This window comes from Lepeophtheirus salmonis, chromosome 6 (genome assembly GCF_016086655.4).
Source record: "Lepeophtheirus salmonis chromosome 6, UVic_Lsal_1.4, whole genome shotgun sequence".
NCBI classification, from domain to species: Eukaryota; Metazoa; Arthropoda; class Copepoda; order Siphonostomatoida; family Caligidae; genus Lepeophtheirus; species Lepeophtheirus salmonis.
In genome coordinates, this window is record NC_052136.2 from 7,546,448 (window position 1) to 7,566,896 (window position 20,449).

Genomic DNA, 20,449 nt, shown 5'->3' on the forward strand with positions numbered 1-20,449 from the left:
CTTGACGTTTGAAACCATATCTATTTCAAGTGTCTCCAAGAAAGCTATCAAAATCCAAATTGTGGGTTCTCCGGCTGATTTGGTGAGTAAACACTTCCTTCGATTAGGTTGTAAACCGTCAGACAATGTACTGAAAAACTCAAATACAATATTTTGCAACCCTTTCATGGACTCAAAAGAAAAGTGGGTCCACTACAAGATAGCTACTTCAACCCTTTGTACAAATAAATCGAGAGTCAAAGATACAGTGAGAGACTGCACATTATGTATTTTTTTTTTTTGTTTGAACAATGAATAACAAATTATTGTTATATTAATTATTATTTTTTTATTTTGTGATGAATTTGCTATATGTTTTTTAGAATGTATAGATATATGAAATTAATTTACGGAGAATAAAGTAATCATGTGATTTGAAAAATATATATATATATATATACTGATCAATCCTTTTGAGTCGTCGCAAATTGCACTTAAATTAGCAAAAAAATAATCATCACGATGAAAAAGTTATAAATGGATCGTTGATTTTATTAGAAAGAGTATATGTGGGCCAAATAAGGTGTAATAAACGAATATTTTAAGTTATACTTATTGTTCTTGGGTATTTTGTTTCATCTCGGAAATTTGAATATAAAACCTATAATTGGCCGAAATATGTCTATATATCGGGTTGTATTTATATAGTATGAAATAAAAAAGATTGACTTTATTGATTTTTTGTTCAATATTGCTTTTTTGTTGATGTTGAACCCTATGATTTAATTTCGGGTGTATTTTTTTTATTTTTTACAAGTGTTAAAGTATAAGAAGGGAAATATAAGTAGGAAGAAGAACTTTGTCATTATCTAAGAAATTGATCACATTCCTTAGATTCTTCTTCATAAATGTAATTCTTAATAATAATTATTATTTGGGGAAGAAGAAATGAGTACTTTTCTTACCTTACCTGTGTGTATGTTCGAGTATCTGCTCTAATACTTTTCATTTTATCAAAACTATATGAATATAAGTGTTGGATTCGAGTTGGATATAAATATCGAGTTGGGTTAAGTTCCACTAATTGAATATTGAATCGGGTTAAATATAATATAAAAATGATCTTTTGAAGTATAAAACTATTTTAAATAACTAGTGTTAGATTCGGATTATAACTATCGAGTATGGGCAATAGTTTGAGTCGAGTTAAAGTTTTTGATTGTTCAGTCAATTCGAGTTCGAGTAAAGGCATTTGGCAAAGAAAAATATTTATTTATTGAATTGATAAAATCCTAGATCAACAATTAAGTCAATTTGACTACTTAAATTAATTATCAAATACTGTAGACAACTCCAGGCCAGATTGAACACATAGGTGCCCATACATTAGCATAGTTTAAAACCCTTGCTCTACAACAGCATATTATGAAAGCTAAAAATGTTTACAATTTTTTTTTTTTTTGTAGAATTACGAAGAAAAAAAAAGGTCCAATTAGAACAAAGAAAAAACTTGCCGCCATAAACATGACAACGAAATTGAGAAGGGATTACTGCATAAAAATGTAGAAAAAATTAGTCTATACTCAAATATTTGGAGTTTTTTGTAGCTTTTCAAATAATATTTTGATATAGTTCGAGTAATGTTGAGAAAAGTGATTTTTTTCGAGTTCGAGTATTAATCGAATCCAACACAATATTTAGTCATTCTCTTTAGTGAATTAGATATTCCTTTATTTTGTAAATAATATGTAGTGTTTAAAAAATAATATTTCAACATAAACACACTAGGAGTCAAGTCTTATTTTAAATAAATATTTATATACAATCAATGTATGCGCTAAAAAGCATTAAGTATAACTTTACAAATACGTATGCTAAATGTTTGTATGTTCTATCACATAATATTATTCATGGAAAAAAATAAAATAGTATTATTATGTACAAATTATATTTGTAAGAAAATTTTATTTATTTTCTTCTTGTCAAATTTAATTTTGACAAGCTTCAATTATGTTTAATATTGTGATTACTACTACTTAGTACACACTGTATGTAGAAGGGGACTGATATTAGAGTAGTGATATTGTCATTATAATGTATTTGTCCTATTAATAGCTTTTTCGGATATGGAGAGGGAAGAACGGAGATTCTACTACTGAGTGGGGACCCAAAACTTGCAATAGTATGCCTAAATTACAAAAAATGTCATATTTATGGAATCAAGAATGAACAAATAAAAACCAATTTATGTGATATTGAATAAAAAATTAAATATTATATTTAAACATATGTCCTCAAGTAATAACTGCCTTGACACGCTGCCGGACAGATTGACAGGTCTTGACGATAAAGGCCATGTCAATGGCGTATGATTGGATGATGGCAGCTCGGAGTGAATCCAAATTTGGATGACAGGTGCAACCGAAATTTATCTACAAAAAATCCATAAAGAAAAGTCCAGGGGTTTGAGGGGAGGGCTGGAGGTAGGGCAGAAGTCAGCCATATTGTTTCTGAGGAAGTTTTGTTTTTTTCTTCATTTTATGGGGCTGCTTGAAATTGTAGGCAGTCCAGATGGAGATTGCAACAGTCTCTACAGCCTTTTCATCACTGACACCGGTGCGAAAGAGTGCTGATTTTTTTTTGTTACTCCTATATTTTTACACTTGGAGACATGCCATAAAACTTAACTTGTTTATTATTATTTCAACTGTCCTTTGGTTGCGTAATTAAAAATAAGGAGGATAAAATCGTAATTAAATGCTACTGTATGATTTGGGTCCTCATAAAGTATTAGAGATGTTTAAAGTATGATTTGCGGTTTTATTAAATAAAATACAACGAAAATTAACGTAATAACAATTCAAAGCTGTAATCACCCGGGCCGAGGGGGGGAGGTTGCCCTTTCCCAATATTGTTGTCAATAGAAGTATTTGTTGTCCTAGTCAATCTATATAAATCCATAGGCAATCCAACCTGAACTCCCCTCCCCAATAAAAAGCCGTTAGTATAACATTGCAATTTGAAGAATGTTTAGAAAGAAGAGCAGATTAGTGCAAGGGCATTATCGATCCTCAATTATGTTCAAACTCCAACAAGGACTTAACCATATAACTCCTCCACAAATTGTCAATTTTATTCTCTGTCTTCCACGAAGAAACAAAATATTCACTTTTTTCTTCAATAATTAGGGATCAATTGGTTAGGTTGCCGACTTTAAAAAATATCGCTCGCGTTTCCGGTCATATTTTCCACAACTCTCTCTATGATTATCTGTGCCAAGAAAATACGAAAAATAATATTTTGTTATGTAACAGGGGTTTGAGGACAGTCAATATGTTGTAAAATTGCTTGGAAACAGGAGTAGGGATGGCCAGGGACAGTTGCTACACTTTTTTGAGAAGTTTTTTTTCGTAAAAACCGAGCTACGGGACCAGTTCCAACATTTGACGAGTCGCATTAAAATGTAATTTCTCAGGTATAACCTTTAAATAGAGTCAAGCAATAGTCAACATACGTAGGTAGGTATCTTGCGTTAAAATATATCGTGTCTAACAGTCGAACCAGCTCCTAGTAATTGAGCCAAAAATAACAAGCGTTGCAACTCTTCCTGTCTACCCTACTTTACAAGTTGTTGTTTTCTCTCCGCCTTTTCTATTCGATTAGGTTTAATAAAGGATTTGAAAATGAAGGATGTAATCGCTCTATTTGAGCTCTCCTTTTATAATATAATATTAATAACAAAAGATCAACATAATTGAAAGAGACAAGTTCATATTTCAATAACGTAGTTTTATTTGTATAGCTGCTGTTTTTCGGCTATAAGTATATTATATTGAAAAAATATTATATATATTTTCATAATCCATATCAGATTTTAATCTTTTCTTTTATTTATTTTTTGACTAAATATATGTACGTAGAGAAGCCTCCGTGTATAATTTGAAATATTTGCATTCGTTTTATTTCTGCTTCAATAACACTCAAAGCTGACTAAAAAAAATAAAAAATTAACCGAAAATTATAAACTATAAAATAGATTTACTATGTGTTTGTGTGGGATTTTTTAAAATATACATATATTTTTTGTAATTCTTAATTGTGGTTAATGAATAATTATGCTACACTGTTAATCATATATTGTAGAAAACATGCACAGTCTACAAACATACTAGGATTTCTCATTTCTCGGGAAATTGTCTTTCAGTGAGATCTCAAAATTTATGTTAATAGGCACTATTTTTTCCGTGGGAAAATATATCAATTTAAGTTTTTGCTACTACTATTTTAAATATTGTAAGTAATTATCATTTAAAATCACAAATCAGACTTGAAAATGACCCAGAAATATCTAACCTCCTAAGTATTTGTTCATTAAATCTTCTGATATCAATTAGTTTATTAATGGGTCGTGTTATACTTTGTCCTGATTTTCTCATCCTTTTCATAAGATCAAAATAGTTATATTTTAGTTTTGCAAAATGTCATATAAATTTGTGTTCATCAACAGGATCATTTTGATATTTTGATGAAATTCCTGTTGCAACATATGAACCTTCTCTAGAAAATCAAGGTGACGGTGACATAGAAATGATCCATTCTTTGAAATTTTCTAGAAAGTGTATATTTTATAACCAATATATACATATTAAAATGTCTGTACTATTTTCCAAATTATATTTGTTTTGCTCTTATTCTTTAAAATTATGGAATGCCTGGAAATTTTGTAATAAGATAGTAAATATAAGATTTTGTGAAATTTAAGTAATATATTTTCGCATAGTTGTAGCCATTCAACTTAATTTTAAGTTGAATTGGTGCAATCAGGACTTATTATTTTAAGGATAAAACATACAATCAATTCGTTAAAAAGTACAGATAAAAAAAAAAAAGTCAATTATTTCTCGGAACTTGTCAATTACTCCGAACTCGTTAATTTTGAGAGTTGGATAGGTGCATGGTGAGCAACTTATTCACCTTAATGTTTTATAGTAATAATTCCTCATTGAATTTCATTAAAAAAATTGTAAATACTCGGAATATAGTTTTTATTCTATATAATGTTGTGTCTACTTGAGTAAATAAATTAGAAAATGATTTTTTTTTATAATCTGGGTAACATAAATGACGAAAACGATTTTTAAAGGACAACTTTTTATAATTCCATAAAGAAATATGATTTTTTTTATTTGGCTGACGAGTTTGTTAGTGAACAGAAAGTGTTTCTGTGACTAAGGATTATTAAGGTGAGTAATGAGTATAACTCAGTAGTAAAACTAATGCAGCAAAATTCAGCTCGTGGGACATCACTAATCGATAGGTTTGTTATAGAGAGTTCTTTCATTAGGCATCATTTTTGTCAATGCGCATAGTGCATCATTTGCACGGATAAATAGTTAAAAACTGATTGATTCTTCAATGTGTTTCCCTTCATTGTAATGAATTACAAAAATTAAACTAAGTTTTAAGCTATTTTTACTAATATATCCGTAAAAAATCATAAATGAATCCGTGCTTCCTATGTTAGAAGGGGCAGTATTCATTGCTATAATGATTATGGGTGCTTCGTTTTGCATCATTTTCTGTTAATACAGAGGGAACATTTTTTTGTTTTCAGTCCTAAGTCGGGTTACCACATTTATCGTTCGTGTACACGTCTAAGTGTACATATAAGTATATACAGGATATCACGAGAAGAGTTTCTCTATCAAAAATATCATTTATATATATATATATACCAATATATAAACCCGCCTTTAAGGCCTGAGAAATCCCGAAAGATCAACCCCTATACATAACAGTGACACCAATTTACCAATATTTACGTACCAACTCCGGGTACAAAAATAAGTATCGCTATTTCTATACTTTTTTGTATTAAAAATATAAACGAAAAAAGGGTAGTTCACATACACTCACACCGGCATCCACTTTTTTTCCTTTTTTTGGTAGAGCCCTAATTTAGATATTTGTAGACTGTCTTATTTTAAGTACATTTTGTTTTGTTTTTTGGAGGGGGATATATTTCTGAAATGGGGGAGGAATACAGCTAGCAGTTCGACGTTTTTATCATAGTATGCCCCTGCAAATACCAATTTAGTATAGTACCGTTTTAAATGCGTCACTATCACTATATTACCGGTAACAACTTTGGTATAAACATAAGAATTTGTGATGTGGAATGATGAAATAACTTGACCGATTTGGGGATTTTTTTAAGGACAAGTAATTATCGGTAAAGAATAAAGTGGAAAGAAAAAAAAAAGATTGTACATAATTGGAAAATATTTTGTTATTATTAATAATATTTCTTTGGAGGAAAAAAAAATATGTTATTGGTTGGGAAAAAAAATATAATTACAAAATATATTGTAGAAAAATAAGAGGTCAGATATTATTATAAATATATTTATTTATTTTTGCAGATATGCTGTCATTTGAGCGAAATGAAGTATGTGAAACTTGGAGTGATGAAGACGTATTCTCAACAGGGAGTTTTCATCGTGTTGAAAAACGGAGTAGTTATTTACCTCCAATCGACTGCACAAGTCCTCATGAAAGAGGAGCCATGAATTCCAAAGCATCTTGCCGTCCACGTCCTCGTGTAATACGATTACCATGGCCAAACAGCACTGAAGTGAATCATGTAAGTCCTTCAATCTCTTGATTATTATAAGTCGAGCCATACTCTAAATCAGTGGTTCTCAACCTGGCACCTTTGCCAAGGGATCATTAATTGATTTTGAGCCGAATGTGTATACTATACTAAACACGGTTGGAAACATATCAATACAGTTATATAAATTCATATTATGAAACTAAATTTAAAAATAACTCAACACAACGTCTGAGCCAGGATTGAGCATGTTTGGTTGCTGTTCCCCCTCTGCTGTCACTCCTCCCATCAGAGTTGCCCAATTAGCTGCTTTCTGGCTATTTTTAATCAAATTTGGCAGCATCTATTTAAAAAAAAAGTTGGAAGTTAAGTAATATTGCCGTGTCAATGGTGCTCAAGGCTAATGGTAGGAAGTCAATGAGATTTGATGAGAGATCATTCTTGACTCAAAAGCATCAACAACTCCATATTATAACCCGCAAACATTATAGCGACCATGGGATCCTCTAATGAAAAAGGAACAGAGTGTATAGTTACTTTACGAATACATAATCTATAATTGATAATAAATGGAAGATTTATTAATTAAAATAATAGTTATATAGGTATTAAATATTTTAAGAATTGGGATATTTTCCTAATTGTCTATTCTAAAATGGGTCACTATATATTTGAAAGGTGGGGGGGAACCACTGGTCTAAATATATAGACCATGTACTCTTTTTTTAATATATATTTTTTTTGAGCAGCTAAAGAAGTATTTTTTTTAAATAGAATGGCCATGAAATGACAGAGATAATGCAATTAAAACTATTTTGTAATAAATGTCTTACGGAATATCAATATATTTTTGGATTATTTTATATTATCACAATAATAATTAATACATACTATTCTTTAAATTCGTTAACCCTTAACCATGATGTAATTTTTTGGTTCTTGTATTTAGGCATCAATGTTAGGGAGAATTTGACACTCGAAATATATTGATAGATTATTATTACTGACCACTGGTATCAAAATAAAAACATTCATAGATTTGATGTTCAATGATGTACCCAAGATGTTACAATTATTCAAATTTCAACTAACATTAATTCTAGCTTCTGAATACAGACTGAGATTTCATTTCCAGTTAACTAACTAATCTATTTAATTATATTATGTAAGATCTTCTTATTCGGACACAAACTTATAGTTAAATTTAATAAAAATAATGTGACCACTACTACTGAAAGGGGTTATAAGTGACTAAGGATGGGTAAAATGTAGATAAAAATGACCTTTTTAAGATTAAAAAGTAAAAGAAGCTGTTACTACCTTTTTTTTTTTTTTGTTTATTGTTTAATACATCGTCGTTGTGTTAGTTTCTAGGTCTGAATGATGAATTCTTACCTACATTTGGTGTAATTTAAAAATTTAAAAAAGTGAAATAAAAAAATAACATATGTATTAGTAATGTGCTGCTAGCTAAAATTTGCTGCTAGAGTATTTTTGAATTTCTAAATGAGGCTCTAGGAATAATGAGCTAACCCCCTTACTCACCCTTACACTTTTTCCTCCCTCACAAACTAATCAGTCAAAAAATAATATATTTTCAAGAATTATTGACAACGTCATGAGAGCTAAGCTGTTCTCTCCCATTCTCTACCCCATTTTTTTGGGGTAGTTTTATATATATATATACCAGTGTTTCATATTATTTGAATCTCTGGTGATAATAATATTCCTAATAGGGACAAATTTCCCTAAAGAAATACAAGAATATCTGAAAAATGTTGTTTTAAGGTCTTGTTTTTGTTTACTTAATAAAACGCGAGTATCAATTGACGAGATTTGTTTGTGACCCATCACTAATATATGTATATATTCAAATATAATTTTATCTGCCTTTAATTTAAATGTACAAGGTTCTCCTTTCTATAGAATGAACACATTTTCTTCAAAATCACATAACAGGCAGCTGATGTTAACAAGTGTTTTACTCCAATAACATCATACGTATCACTCCCAATTTCTTCTGACACTCTACAAAATGCCCATACCTAGGTATTCTATTCATTAAACGATTATTCTAATTCAATTCTCTCCTTCATATCATCGTTATTCTACTAATAAAAAGCCTTATTTAAGCCGAAAGATAGGAAGGGAAAACAAGGGTGTATCTTGTTCCATGTATTGTATTCATTGGATTTGAAGTACAGCTGCAATTTGTTTTCTCTCATTCATTTGCTGTTATTTTTTGCTCTTTCTCTTACTCACTTTTTGATAAATAAATAAATTAGGCATATTGTACGTAGATTTGTACAAATAACGAGGAACCCAGATATTATTCTGTGTGGTTCCTTTTTTGTGTGTTATTGTCTGTGTTAGTTGTTATATTCTCCTAAATATAATGAAAACATATCATTTATTTATATATGTATATTCAATGCAAATCTATTGTACATATATTATATATATATATTTGGTAAAATAATCAACATCTTTCCATTCTTATTTTATTTTTATAAATATGAGTGTTTATACGGATTTGTAAAGGTTATTGATGTCATAGAAATGAGTATATAACTCTGGAGTTCTAAGTATACGCGTCGGAAATTACATTTTCCTAGAAGGACAATTTTAATGTCCACAAATATTAATAGCAATTTCAATATTTTTTTGATGTGGATTTTTAAAGACTTCATTTGAATGATGTTTATTTATCAAAGTCATTTCTTTGACGACATATTTTTTTTGATTTTTAATTCGACTGCATTTCTGTCTTTTGTAAAAGAATAATAAAAGCAATTTGATTCCCCAAATCTGTTGGGTGCCCTAAAATAGGAAGACAATACCATTCTCATATCCCTACACCTAGCTTATGGTCCGAAGCTTGGGTAGAGCTGAGATAAATGTTGATTCAAGTTTAAGGAAATAAAGCAAAATAATAGTTGAAGGCTAAATTGTCGTGACTCAAAAATTACAAATATTGGTGTTATTGCTTATATGTCATCATAGAAGTCAAATTTGTAATGTTAATAATTAAAGAAGTGAAATTCAGACTGTTGAAATAAATTTCTCGGGTCCATTTTATTGTAAAAATTGGAACACACCATTATTCATCATGAAAAAGGGAAGTTTTTCTGCTTAATTATGTTAAGTAACTACTTGAGTTACCACAATTTGGTACTAGTACTTTGATCCGTTTTATATAATTAATTGTCGACAACAAGTTGTTTAAATAATGAAATAGAGGAACTCACATCTACAAAAGCAGCCCTAAACTTTGGAATGTATTTACGTAAATAGATTATTCTTACATGGGTTGAAATCTCTTCCATTTGACATATATTGTAATCTTGGGACCATAAGCGATTTATAAAAAGACAAGATGAGAAGATGAGTATTTTAGGAGATTGACAGTGTTGTTGTTGTTGGTTTTTTTTTGGGGGGGGGAAGGGGGTTGTAAGGTAACACGGGAGACAGGACCCATGGCCTCGTGTTTAAATATAAGATCCTATGATTTTGAAGATTATTTCGAGATTGTGCCAATATATTTGTATAGAAAAATAAGGATTGGATTTTCCTCATCTATTATTTTTTTGTGAATGAAACACTTACATTGTTAGATTTTAATGATCTGATTGATGATTCTGATCATTGAAGAAAGTTAAGAAACAACATATTCAATAATGTGTCGTATTTACAATCAAACTTTTGACTTTAACATTAATAATATGCTCAAATCAAAACACATTGACATACTTTAAAACCAGCACTGGAGATGTCTGGATACATTAAAAATTATCTATATATAAATCCCCTAGATCAGTGTTTCTCAAACTTTTTAAAGTGAGTACCACTTCAAGAAATATCAAAATCTTCAAGATGCACCACCATTATGAACTATCAAAATATACAATAGCAAAACTTATTTATACTGTTCCTCACTAACCAGCAAAGGGATCTTGTTTACTAAAGTCAGAGCTGAGCTGGTATAGTGTAGGTATTTTTTAATATTATAAAATAATTTCATTTTTATTTTTAGAAAAGAAAATTCGAATCTTTTTTTTTTTTTTTTTTTTTTGGAAAATATTTTCAAAACCTCGTGTTTTTTATAAATTAAAATGCAGGCCCCTTTTTTACATTTCTGTAAAAAAAAGCTAGATGTTTTGATAACCTAATTTTTTTAATACAAATCTTATATTTTTATAATTTAACCTGTGCCGGGTCAAATGTTCCCCATCCCCCACTAAAACCGATCCCCAATGAAAGTTTGAGAACAACTGCTCTAGATTTTTATGTACACATAACCTTTGTAAAACTATGTGCATAAAAATTGAAGGAGTTTACCCCCCACTTCAAAATAGACTCCATGTTGTATGTTAATTTTGTCTATAAATTGAATTAATTTTATTGAGGAAACATTGGCCATGGCTTCCATTTTGAAGGAAATTGTATATTTGCGCATCCTTGTTAGCAAAGTGGAAAAAATCATATATTATTTACATATTAGATGACTCAATCATGTTACATCATCCTCATTACATATCACTATGTATGAGTATTTGTTATGAGGTCCTTTTTGTATTGAGCTTTACAAAGTGATGTATTTTTTTCAAATGACTGTATATTTTTTTTTAGAAATATTAATGACTGGGTCTCTATGATAAGGCTTTGCTTTTACAGATACATGAAGAAACTATGTGTGACTATGAATTACATAGATAGTATACATTATTTCTTTTAAAAGTTTCTTTTTTGACACCATGTTGGAGGCGTAACCTCAACCAACCAACTTATTTGTTTTTCTTAGTCATGAAACCCAAAAATGATGGGAATATAATGATAATGATATGTACATACATATATTTTAAAATGAGGTGCCCATTCTGTACACTCAATGTACATATTTTGGGATTTTTTCTTTTATACTACTTCTCATAAAAATATATGAAATTCTTGAAATCCGTTAGGACGGGAGGAATAAAGATCACAATCAAGATGGAAAGTAAGTGAGGGTTCGAGTATGTGTTGCTATATTTATTTCACTGCCACCCCTGCGAAGAAAGGCATTTCTGTTGGAGAAGGAAAATAAAATAAAACAAAATTATACAAATCCACGTGAATTGTATTGAATTCCAACTGGTAATGAAGATGGTACCAGAAGGAATCATTCTATATGTGTGATTTTTAAGTGATTATAAATGCATTTTCCCCTTTCCTCCTTATGGGGTCAAAAAACCGCTGCCTTTATATATACCTAAATATTAGGATTTTTACGGTACTTAATATAGGGCTTAAAGCTTCTAATATAGTGAAAATCTTCGAACCTGCTCGGCCCAGACCCCAAAAAAAGAACTGTACATATAATCGAACTAGAATCTATTTATTTGTGTTGTATTTGTCACATCATATGACTGCTGTTGGTACATGAAAAACGTTTATCATTTTAAAGTGTCCTCTATATGGGCTCATTTTCACCAATATTATTGTAAAGTAATTCAATTTATAAACTGAATTACTTTAGTAAAGCTCTAAGTATCTTTCGTGTACTAGATAAATTTTTTATTATTTATATTTGGGATGAAGTAAAGTATAGTCAAACTTGATTTAACAATCACCTTTCTTATGCATGTAAACGCACTAAGCGCCCATATCCAGTCTTCAAATTTGGAATTGTTACAAAATAAGAAACCTGGTCTAAGGGGTTACCTGCGCTAAGCGGTATTTTTAGTTTCCCTTGTCTAACTGCTTAATACAGTGTTGACTGTTTATATTTATCTTATAAACATGTTTATTCATCTGAGATGGTTGAAATAGATTGATGTTTACATCATTGGCAAATATCTATAAGGACGTTATTTAGCAATGATTGGTCTATGCATTAGCATTAAATATTATTAAATTTTATATTAAGGCGAGAAAAATAATAGTATAATATGTTGAAAATACTTAATATTTGAGCACATTACAATTTCATTCGAAGTGACAGCCATTTGCCCCAACCACAGCCGAAACCACTTGATAGTACTGGCAGGCACCCTGTCCTCCAGGGTATATCTTGTCCTTATTGGTTCTTGAGACAGCATAGGACTTCCTCTCCACCATCCTCTACATTGCAAAATCAAGGGAATTGCAATCAGGTGAGGAAGACGCCAAAATTATTTTGGCCCAAATTGTACACTTACTTTCCAGGTCCATCGTTTCGAAGTTATTGATTTAGCTAATTTTGCATACAAAATTGTATGCAAAGCAATTTTTTATTTATTTTTTGTGAAACCAAAAAAATCCCTTGTAAATGATTTATAGTACATTGAGCTGAATGTTTCACTAATTTAGAACAACTCTTTATGTATTATTTATATTCGTATAAACATGTTTGTACCTCCAAGATGGGTGAAGTAGATGGATTGCGACGTTACTGGCTGACATTATTTTGCAAAAGTTGTTCTATGGGACGACTTATGCGTCCCATTCGGTCAAGATCTTGGACGATACATCCCTACTAAATATGTATGTATGTATCCCAAGATAGGATAGACTGGCTTACCCCCCCCCTCCCTGACTTAAACTAATTCAATACTAGGCAGATGTAGTTTAATTACAATAGCGTTTACATTCAATGCGACTAACTTTTTATGAAGGAAAGGTAAAGTCAAATGAATAGTAACTCGATATTTAGATGCGCTGGTGGTAGAAGGCTAAATAAAAGCCTTTGTAATGAATAGACTGATTAAATATTATGCTTACATGACTTATATGAGCGTACATATACATGTATATATATATGTATAGAGTCCTCAGTGATTTGTGACGCTTTACATGTGGACATCGTACAATGCACATATTATGAGGGTGACATTGTACATATAACCAAAACCGTTTACTGGTCTGTGGTCGGTTTAATAACATCACGTTATGCAAATGAGTGCATCACCTTGCACATTTACATATTTATGAAGATATCATATGTATTAGTGTTGTGTATCGGTCTGAAAATCTTAGATCGGTCAAAGATCTTTAAAAATTTTCTCTTAATGGATCATATTTAATATTGGGTTTTGAAATGTTGATGTCATCGTGTGTATGACTCAATTATGACATATTACTCAATTAATGTACATAATTTTAGAAGTACTTTAAAGATTTTCAAGGTAGCTAGATTTTTCGAACGATATATAATCTGCCTATCTTATGAAACCCTAAAATAAATCCATCGAGTAAATATTGGTCAAAATTGCTCGAGAAAAAAATCCCCAAGTCTCATCACTAATAGATAAACATCTTGAAGAATATCCAACTCATTGCCTCTTTATTATTCATACTATAATTGAAGTCCCTCACGTTTGTATTTATATAATAATAGTATATAAGACGTTCAAGAGGTACCTTGTATAAGTAACCAAGACAAGACATTGCTTTGTCGTCTTAATTTGTTCAAAAGTGTAGGACAGATGTCATTTCCATTTTTGTAAGTTTTTTTAATTCTATTGTTTAACTTCATTCCATATCCATTTTCATTTGTAAAATGGAGGGATATCAAGAGGTAATAGTCAAAAAATACTTGGGTTATCTTAAAACAGATTTATTTTTTAATAATAATAAAGATAATTATTTAGGGGAAAAGGAAAGGGGGTTGGTTATATTAAAAATAAAGTTCATTTTATGAGAAGCCAGTCTCTCTTTTTTTATCATTAGGAAATGACGTATGTGTGGAGTTGTGAATCATATGACCACACGGTGTTTTAAAAAAGCCCGGAATATGAGCAATTTAATTAGAAGGATTTTTAGGACGAGAGCAGCTTCGCTGTTATTGCGTTTTATTAGATAAGCTGCAAGCAGCTTAAAAAGGAAGGAAATAATAACGAATCCCACTTTGTATTTTACTGGTAAAATGAGAAAACCTCCTACGTCGATCCTCAATTCCACTATGAGTCCAACAAGGACTTATAACTCCTCAACAAACTATCTGTGTATTTTATGAGTAAACGCATATATATTGCATGCGATTTAGATCATATTTTCTACAACTCTACTTATGAGAATGAGCTTTTTCCTTCTTCTTTTTTTCTCTCTCTCTCTCTTTTGGCTAATTACTGAGAAGTATGTGTTTCTTTTTCAGTTGTAACTAGTATGTAATTATTTAGTCGTTGTTTCTTAAAAGTCGTTCTTTTTTTTAAGTCAAAAGAGGGGGAAAATGTCAATAGAATTTTACAATTTATTGTATGTATGTTGTCACCGCCCTCAGTTTCGAGGTTCGTTGTTCTTTTGAGCCAAAATAATAATCTGGCCTTTGGTTCTTCTCCTACATACTTGTTTTACAACTAGTTTTTCCCCTCTTCTTTTTGTTAAAGCAAGGATATCAAATTGGAAATCTTACTTTTTTTCTTCGTCTATTTTTACAAGAATATTAATGACCCTTCAAGTGGAATGATTCAACAATCGTTCTTGTTGTTATCGTATGTACAATACGCAGAATGATGGAAAAACTCAAGGAAAAAAAAAACTGTTGAAGAATATCCAATCACTAGCATAAATGAACTTCTCCTCCTATTTGATTTTATTTATGGTCGTATATTTTCTTCAACATGGTTTTTGAATATGTATATAATATTTATGAACCATAAAACCCATCTTGTAAAAAGAGAAAAGAAAATAAGTTAATTTGAATTGGGGTGATGATTATATTCATTTGGGTTATACATATCTTAATAGGAGACTAGAACAGTGGTTTCCAATCAGAGACCCTCTAGGCCCTTGTGCTCCGTGGTGCTCCATAAGATCACATAAATATAATATTTTATATGCCAAAAGATATTAAAAATGCTTTAGGACTCCACAAGGGTTAAAAGGTTGGGAATCACTGGACTAGAGCAGATCAGGGGGTTTCAATGTCCGGCCTAATGATAAATAAATACATAGATGCAATTAAAGGAGGGTTACAAAATCTATCGTTCGTGTATATGAACGATACATGTGATAACACATTTGGCATAGTCTGGCTGTTATAATATGCCGTCAATTGCAATGAAGAGTAATTATGGAAAAATGTATTAATATACATTATTTATTATTTCAACGTCAGCTAAAGGAAATATGTTAATTGGTTAACTTTTTATTTACCCTAAGAGCCAATCTGAGTGGAATACAGTTTCTCTATTAGTGGGACTGTGGATATTTATGTCAGCTCTAGTTCTTCTTAATTTGTTAAAATCAAAGAAAAACACCCAAATGTGACGTCATCCTTTGAATCCATGGTCTATCCACATTTTTCTCCTTATTTTGGACCTTTACTGTTCCCATGTATGAAGCGTATTTTAAACTTTTATATAATTCATAATATTTATGTGGACGTAAAAATAAACTCTACCGTTCAATGCTGTTATTATTTTAGTATTGACAAATTACATTAAAACTTACTCACTTGGGAATTTTCCATTGATTTAATTCTTTAAAATCAGGTGTGACCTATTTTAGTTTTTCAGGTACCCCAGGGCCAGAAAGATTGCTACTTTTATGTCCTTGGACAAATAGCTTTTTCAAATAGATTTCCGCTCCATTCCCTTTGCTAAACGAAGAAAAATGACTTAACAGAGCAATGATAATTTAGTCCATATTGATTCGTTCCACTTTTTGCCATTAATATTGATCAGTATATAAAAAAATCATGGAATGACAACACTCCAGGAATGTCATTATTATTATTATTTTTCACCCCACACACAGGATATTTTTCATGTACCTTTTAAAATTACTCGGAATTGAAAAACAAGCATTTCGTTCCGCCTAATTTTTCACCATCTTAAAAATGATTTGGAGGGGGAAGAAAAAAAAAAAAGGAACAACACTATGTGACTATTAAAACTCCATTACATGAATGGATGGTGCTTAAAAAGTTGTCTCCAAAAGCACAAATATGTAGACAGACAGACATCTTTCAATCATAATAATACTATGACTCCTTCATCTTTATCTTATCACCTAAGAGTTTTAAAATGAAAGAAAGAACGGACTGTTTTGACTTATTATTATTCTTTAATTATATAATTAATACCTACTCATAACATATGTTTTATATTTTTCAGATGATTCCTAGCCATGTCATTGTGGACCGCTGCGATGGAAGCTGTCATCATCGAAAACAATCCTGTCTTCCTAGAAAAGTTATTAAAAAATCATTTCCCGTAAGTGTCTTATGGCTTCTTTATTTAAACGAAAAGTATTTTATAGTCTAGGGACTATTTTTGACTCATATATCATATGTACTTTTAATAATAGATAGATATATGTGTATAAACATACGTATATGTTCTTGCATTTGAAGGTTGTTCTAATCAAACACAGTTGTCCTATTTCCATAGGGTTTCATTATTCTCTGAGCTACAAACATACTTTGTGTATATAGTACTTTATGAATCATAAGTTTGCAATGTTCCCCTTTTTTAAACTGATGTTATACGTAAATTGTTCTAGGACTGTTGTATATTGGATAACGATAGAAACATGTTCGTTCTATCTTCTCCGAACTATTTTCTTCTTTTATAAATTTATAAAATTGCCATATGTTAGAGTGATATAAGAAGTTCAAGATCGAGTTATAATTAATAAAAGTGAAATTAAAAATAAAGAAATTGACTAAGAATCCAACGTACCTTCCGAAAAAATAATATCAATTTTTATTCTTTAATTTTATTTGTCACGGAACCTTCTTAAGTTCATCAACTTTTTCGGGAAACTTCAAATTCGTACAGTTTTATTCATTTATATATCATATTCGGGACAAGTTTTTAAGGACTTATATTTAGATCTACGAAATCCTTCCTTTTAATAGAGAGAAGTTTTCTCTAGAGCATAATATAATTTAATATAAATGTTCTTCTTCTTTTTTATTGTTTTTTTTATTTTTAAATTGAAAGCATAGCTTTTTCAAAATCATTTTCTTTGCTGAATGAGGAAAAATTAAAATTTTCTCAGTGAATAATTAATTCACAATACCTTTTTTTTTTTTTTTAATTTAAAGAATTGACTTTAAGATCAAAATATAGAAATTCCTCATAATTATGTCCTTAAAATAGTTTCCTAAAGTATTTAATTAATTACGACAATACACTCAAGGAGTAAATTGGAGTAAGAAAACTTACTATGAATATTCCTTGTTATGATCCTAATTGAAAACAGACACTCGGATAATCTCTTTCAATCCGAGGTATTACTGTGCGCATTAAAGATGTGAGAATTTTCCACATGATTTGTTATTTCCATATGTTGACCAATGTTAATGCCGTAATTTTTGGGGGAGTTTTTATTTCTCTTCTTCAGAGTAACAACCCCATTAGTTGAGTAGCTTTATAATAATAATTATTATTATAAACTTTTTCTAGTGTGAAAATAAATACGTCACTATTTTCTTACTTTTTTAAACGTCTTAATGTTTATTTATATATATATTATTTTTTTTACCAAAATGTTACTGCATAGCGTCAATCACACAAAACTAATGATTTTCCCCCAATCTATTTTTTGTTTCTTATCTTGAGAGACGACTTCCGTACACCTCCTCTCCTTCTATTACTTAAAACGATTAAGATGCTTTTATTTATTTATCATCCTTTAATTATATGTATAATTTTCTTAGAAGGTGTAACTTTAAACATTTTATTCTCGACGTCTTTTTTATGTAACTTAAAGCCTCAATCATTTCGTTTTGGATTATTTTTCTTCATCAAATAAGTGTTTATTTATTTTTATATGAAGAAAAACAGAACTAGTGTTGTGTCGAATTGAGGCGATTCGAGTCAAGTCAATAAGCACTTTGTTAACATTGTTGTATCTCACAACCTCTCTTTAGAAAAGAAACTGGAAAGGCAGGCCCAAAATCAATTGATAGTTTGTCAATTCTTGTAAAGTTAATATTCAATTAGCATTGGGGATTGTTCACAACTTAACAAGATATAATCTTAATTCATTTAACAAACCTTCAGAACACCGATTTGAGGAATAGAACCTGGAACATCTACAGCTGCAGACAACAAAAGATAGTCTTAAATTATTATTTTATTTTTTTTGCCTTATGAGCACTAACGAGTTAATATGTTTGAGTAATTGTGAGGTTGTGCAATTTGCTACAATTCCGAAGTACATGTGATATTCTGTCATCTGAGGGATTAGAAGAACCCTATTAGAAATTGTGAATAAATATATAACACTATGAAACAAAATTTCGGCCTTGGAAGGCAGTAGGTTTGGCCTTTTCAAGCCATTTATAAAAAAAATCACATTTTTAGAATATAATTTCGATACCGAGTCATATTTTTATATTTAATAACTATATATAGATGAAAAATAAATATAATAACTATTGATAAAAACATTTCAGCATTCGAAAGATAAAATATTTATTAAATTATATTGAATACGGTTCCTAACAATGTTTATAATCATATAAAAATCAAGTTAAATGTAAGGTATTTTTTGGAAGCTAATAATTCTTACATATTTTTTTCAGTTGTATTATGTTAAAACTAAAGAATTAATCTAACATTATACTTAATAAGATTTTCCTCGAAAAAAGAAGAAAAAGTTTTGAAATTAAATATGAAGAAGTCAATTATTTGACTAATTATGATAAGTAATGAATATTTTAGATGTAAAAAAAGTTCAAAAATTAAATATAGATAAGTCAATTAGATTATTTACATCTAATCAATAAATACCAATAAAATATATTGGTTATGGAACCTATCCAATTAAGAGTTAATCTTTCTACCTCTAAAATATTAAGTTATTATTAAAATTAGTCAAATAATCCACTTAATTATATTTAATTTCGAAACATTTTCATGCAACCTTTGTTTTCTTATTTATTAAATATTATATAAAAAGGTAAACTGAGACAAAATCAATAATAATCTAACTTTTTTTGACAACAAATCCTTTGAATTTGTAATATAAAAGGTTTATTATTTATTTATAAAAAAAACGATTGGAAAAAAAAATAAAAGGTTTCATATATGATCCTTCATTTTTATGGATTTTTGTAAGATTCGACACATTTTGTTGGAACTGCATTCAAAATAACTTGATAAATAATTTCACTTTTAAATATTGGAATGTATGTTATAAACTGTTATTACCTTAAATTTTCGTCCATATTTTTATTTCATTTCAAAATATGGCTCTAAATCGAAATTATATAGAAAAAAAATGTGATTTAAATAAATAGCATTAAAGGTCAGAGGTACTACGATTGAGAATTTTAATGTTCATTTTTATACTTTATGGCTTTAATAACAATAATAAATGGGGGTTTTAGCCAGCGAACGAAAATGTTGTTGTATAGTATAATCATTTTGATACAGCCCCACAAAACTCAAAATATTTTAAATCAAATCTACTCTATAAAATATGGAGTTGACTTGGATTTGTTCTAATTTGAAAATCAACTCATCATTTAAGTATAGTCCAACCAATTGGATAATTGTTCGAGTCGACATAGTACTGAGAAAAGAGTTTTTTGCTTTGTTTTTTAAACAAAGCAAAAATAACAATATATCTTTATCTTTAAAAAATATGTACCTTAAGTTATCAGCCATGAACTCGAGGAAGAAGAAAATAAAAAGGATGTCTACCCCAATAGCCTTCTTTTTTCTTCATTGTCCTTCTTCCCATATAATAATAAAAAAATAAAAATCTCTATTCAGATGATGAATCCTTTATCTGTGTACATATATTTGGGTATAATATTTCAACATCTGATTCTCACAGAGTGGAAATATATATATGTATATACACTATACATACAAATTATAGTAATGAAAGGCAATAAATCCCAAATGGGTTTTGGGGATAGAAAGGGGATGGACCCTTCTT

At 29.7% G+C, this 20,449-nt stretch overlaps 1 protein-coding gene across 1 annotated transcript in view; it reads left to right on the plus strand.

Annotated features, from left to right (window-relative positions):
- The window catches only part of LOC121119791 (uncharacterized), a 42,071-nt gene that overhangs the window by 12,424 nt on the left and 9,198 nt on the right, over positions 1-20,449 (plus strand). Inside the window, exons 2-3 of the mRNA XM_040714586.2 lie at positions 6,402-6,622; positions 16,666-16,764. Of these exons, the coding sequence (XP_040570520.1) occupies positions 6,402-6,622; positions 16,666-16,764 (320 nt within the window). The remainder of the gene's footprint in view (positions 1-6,401; positions 6,623-16,665; positions 16,765-20,449) is intronic.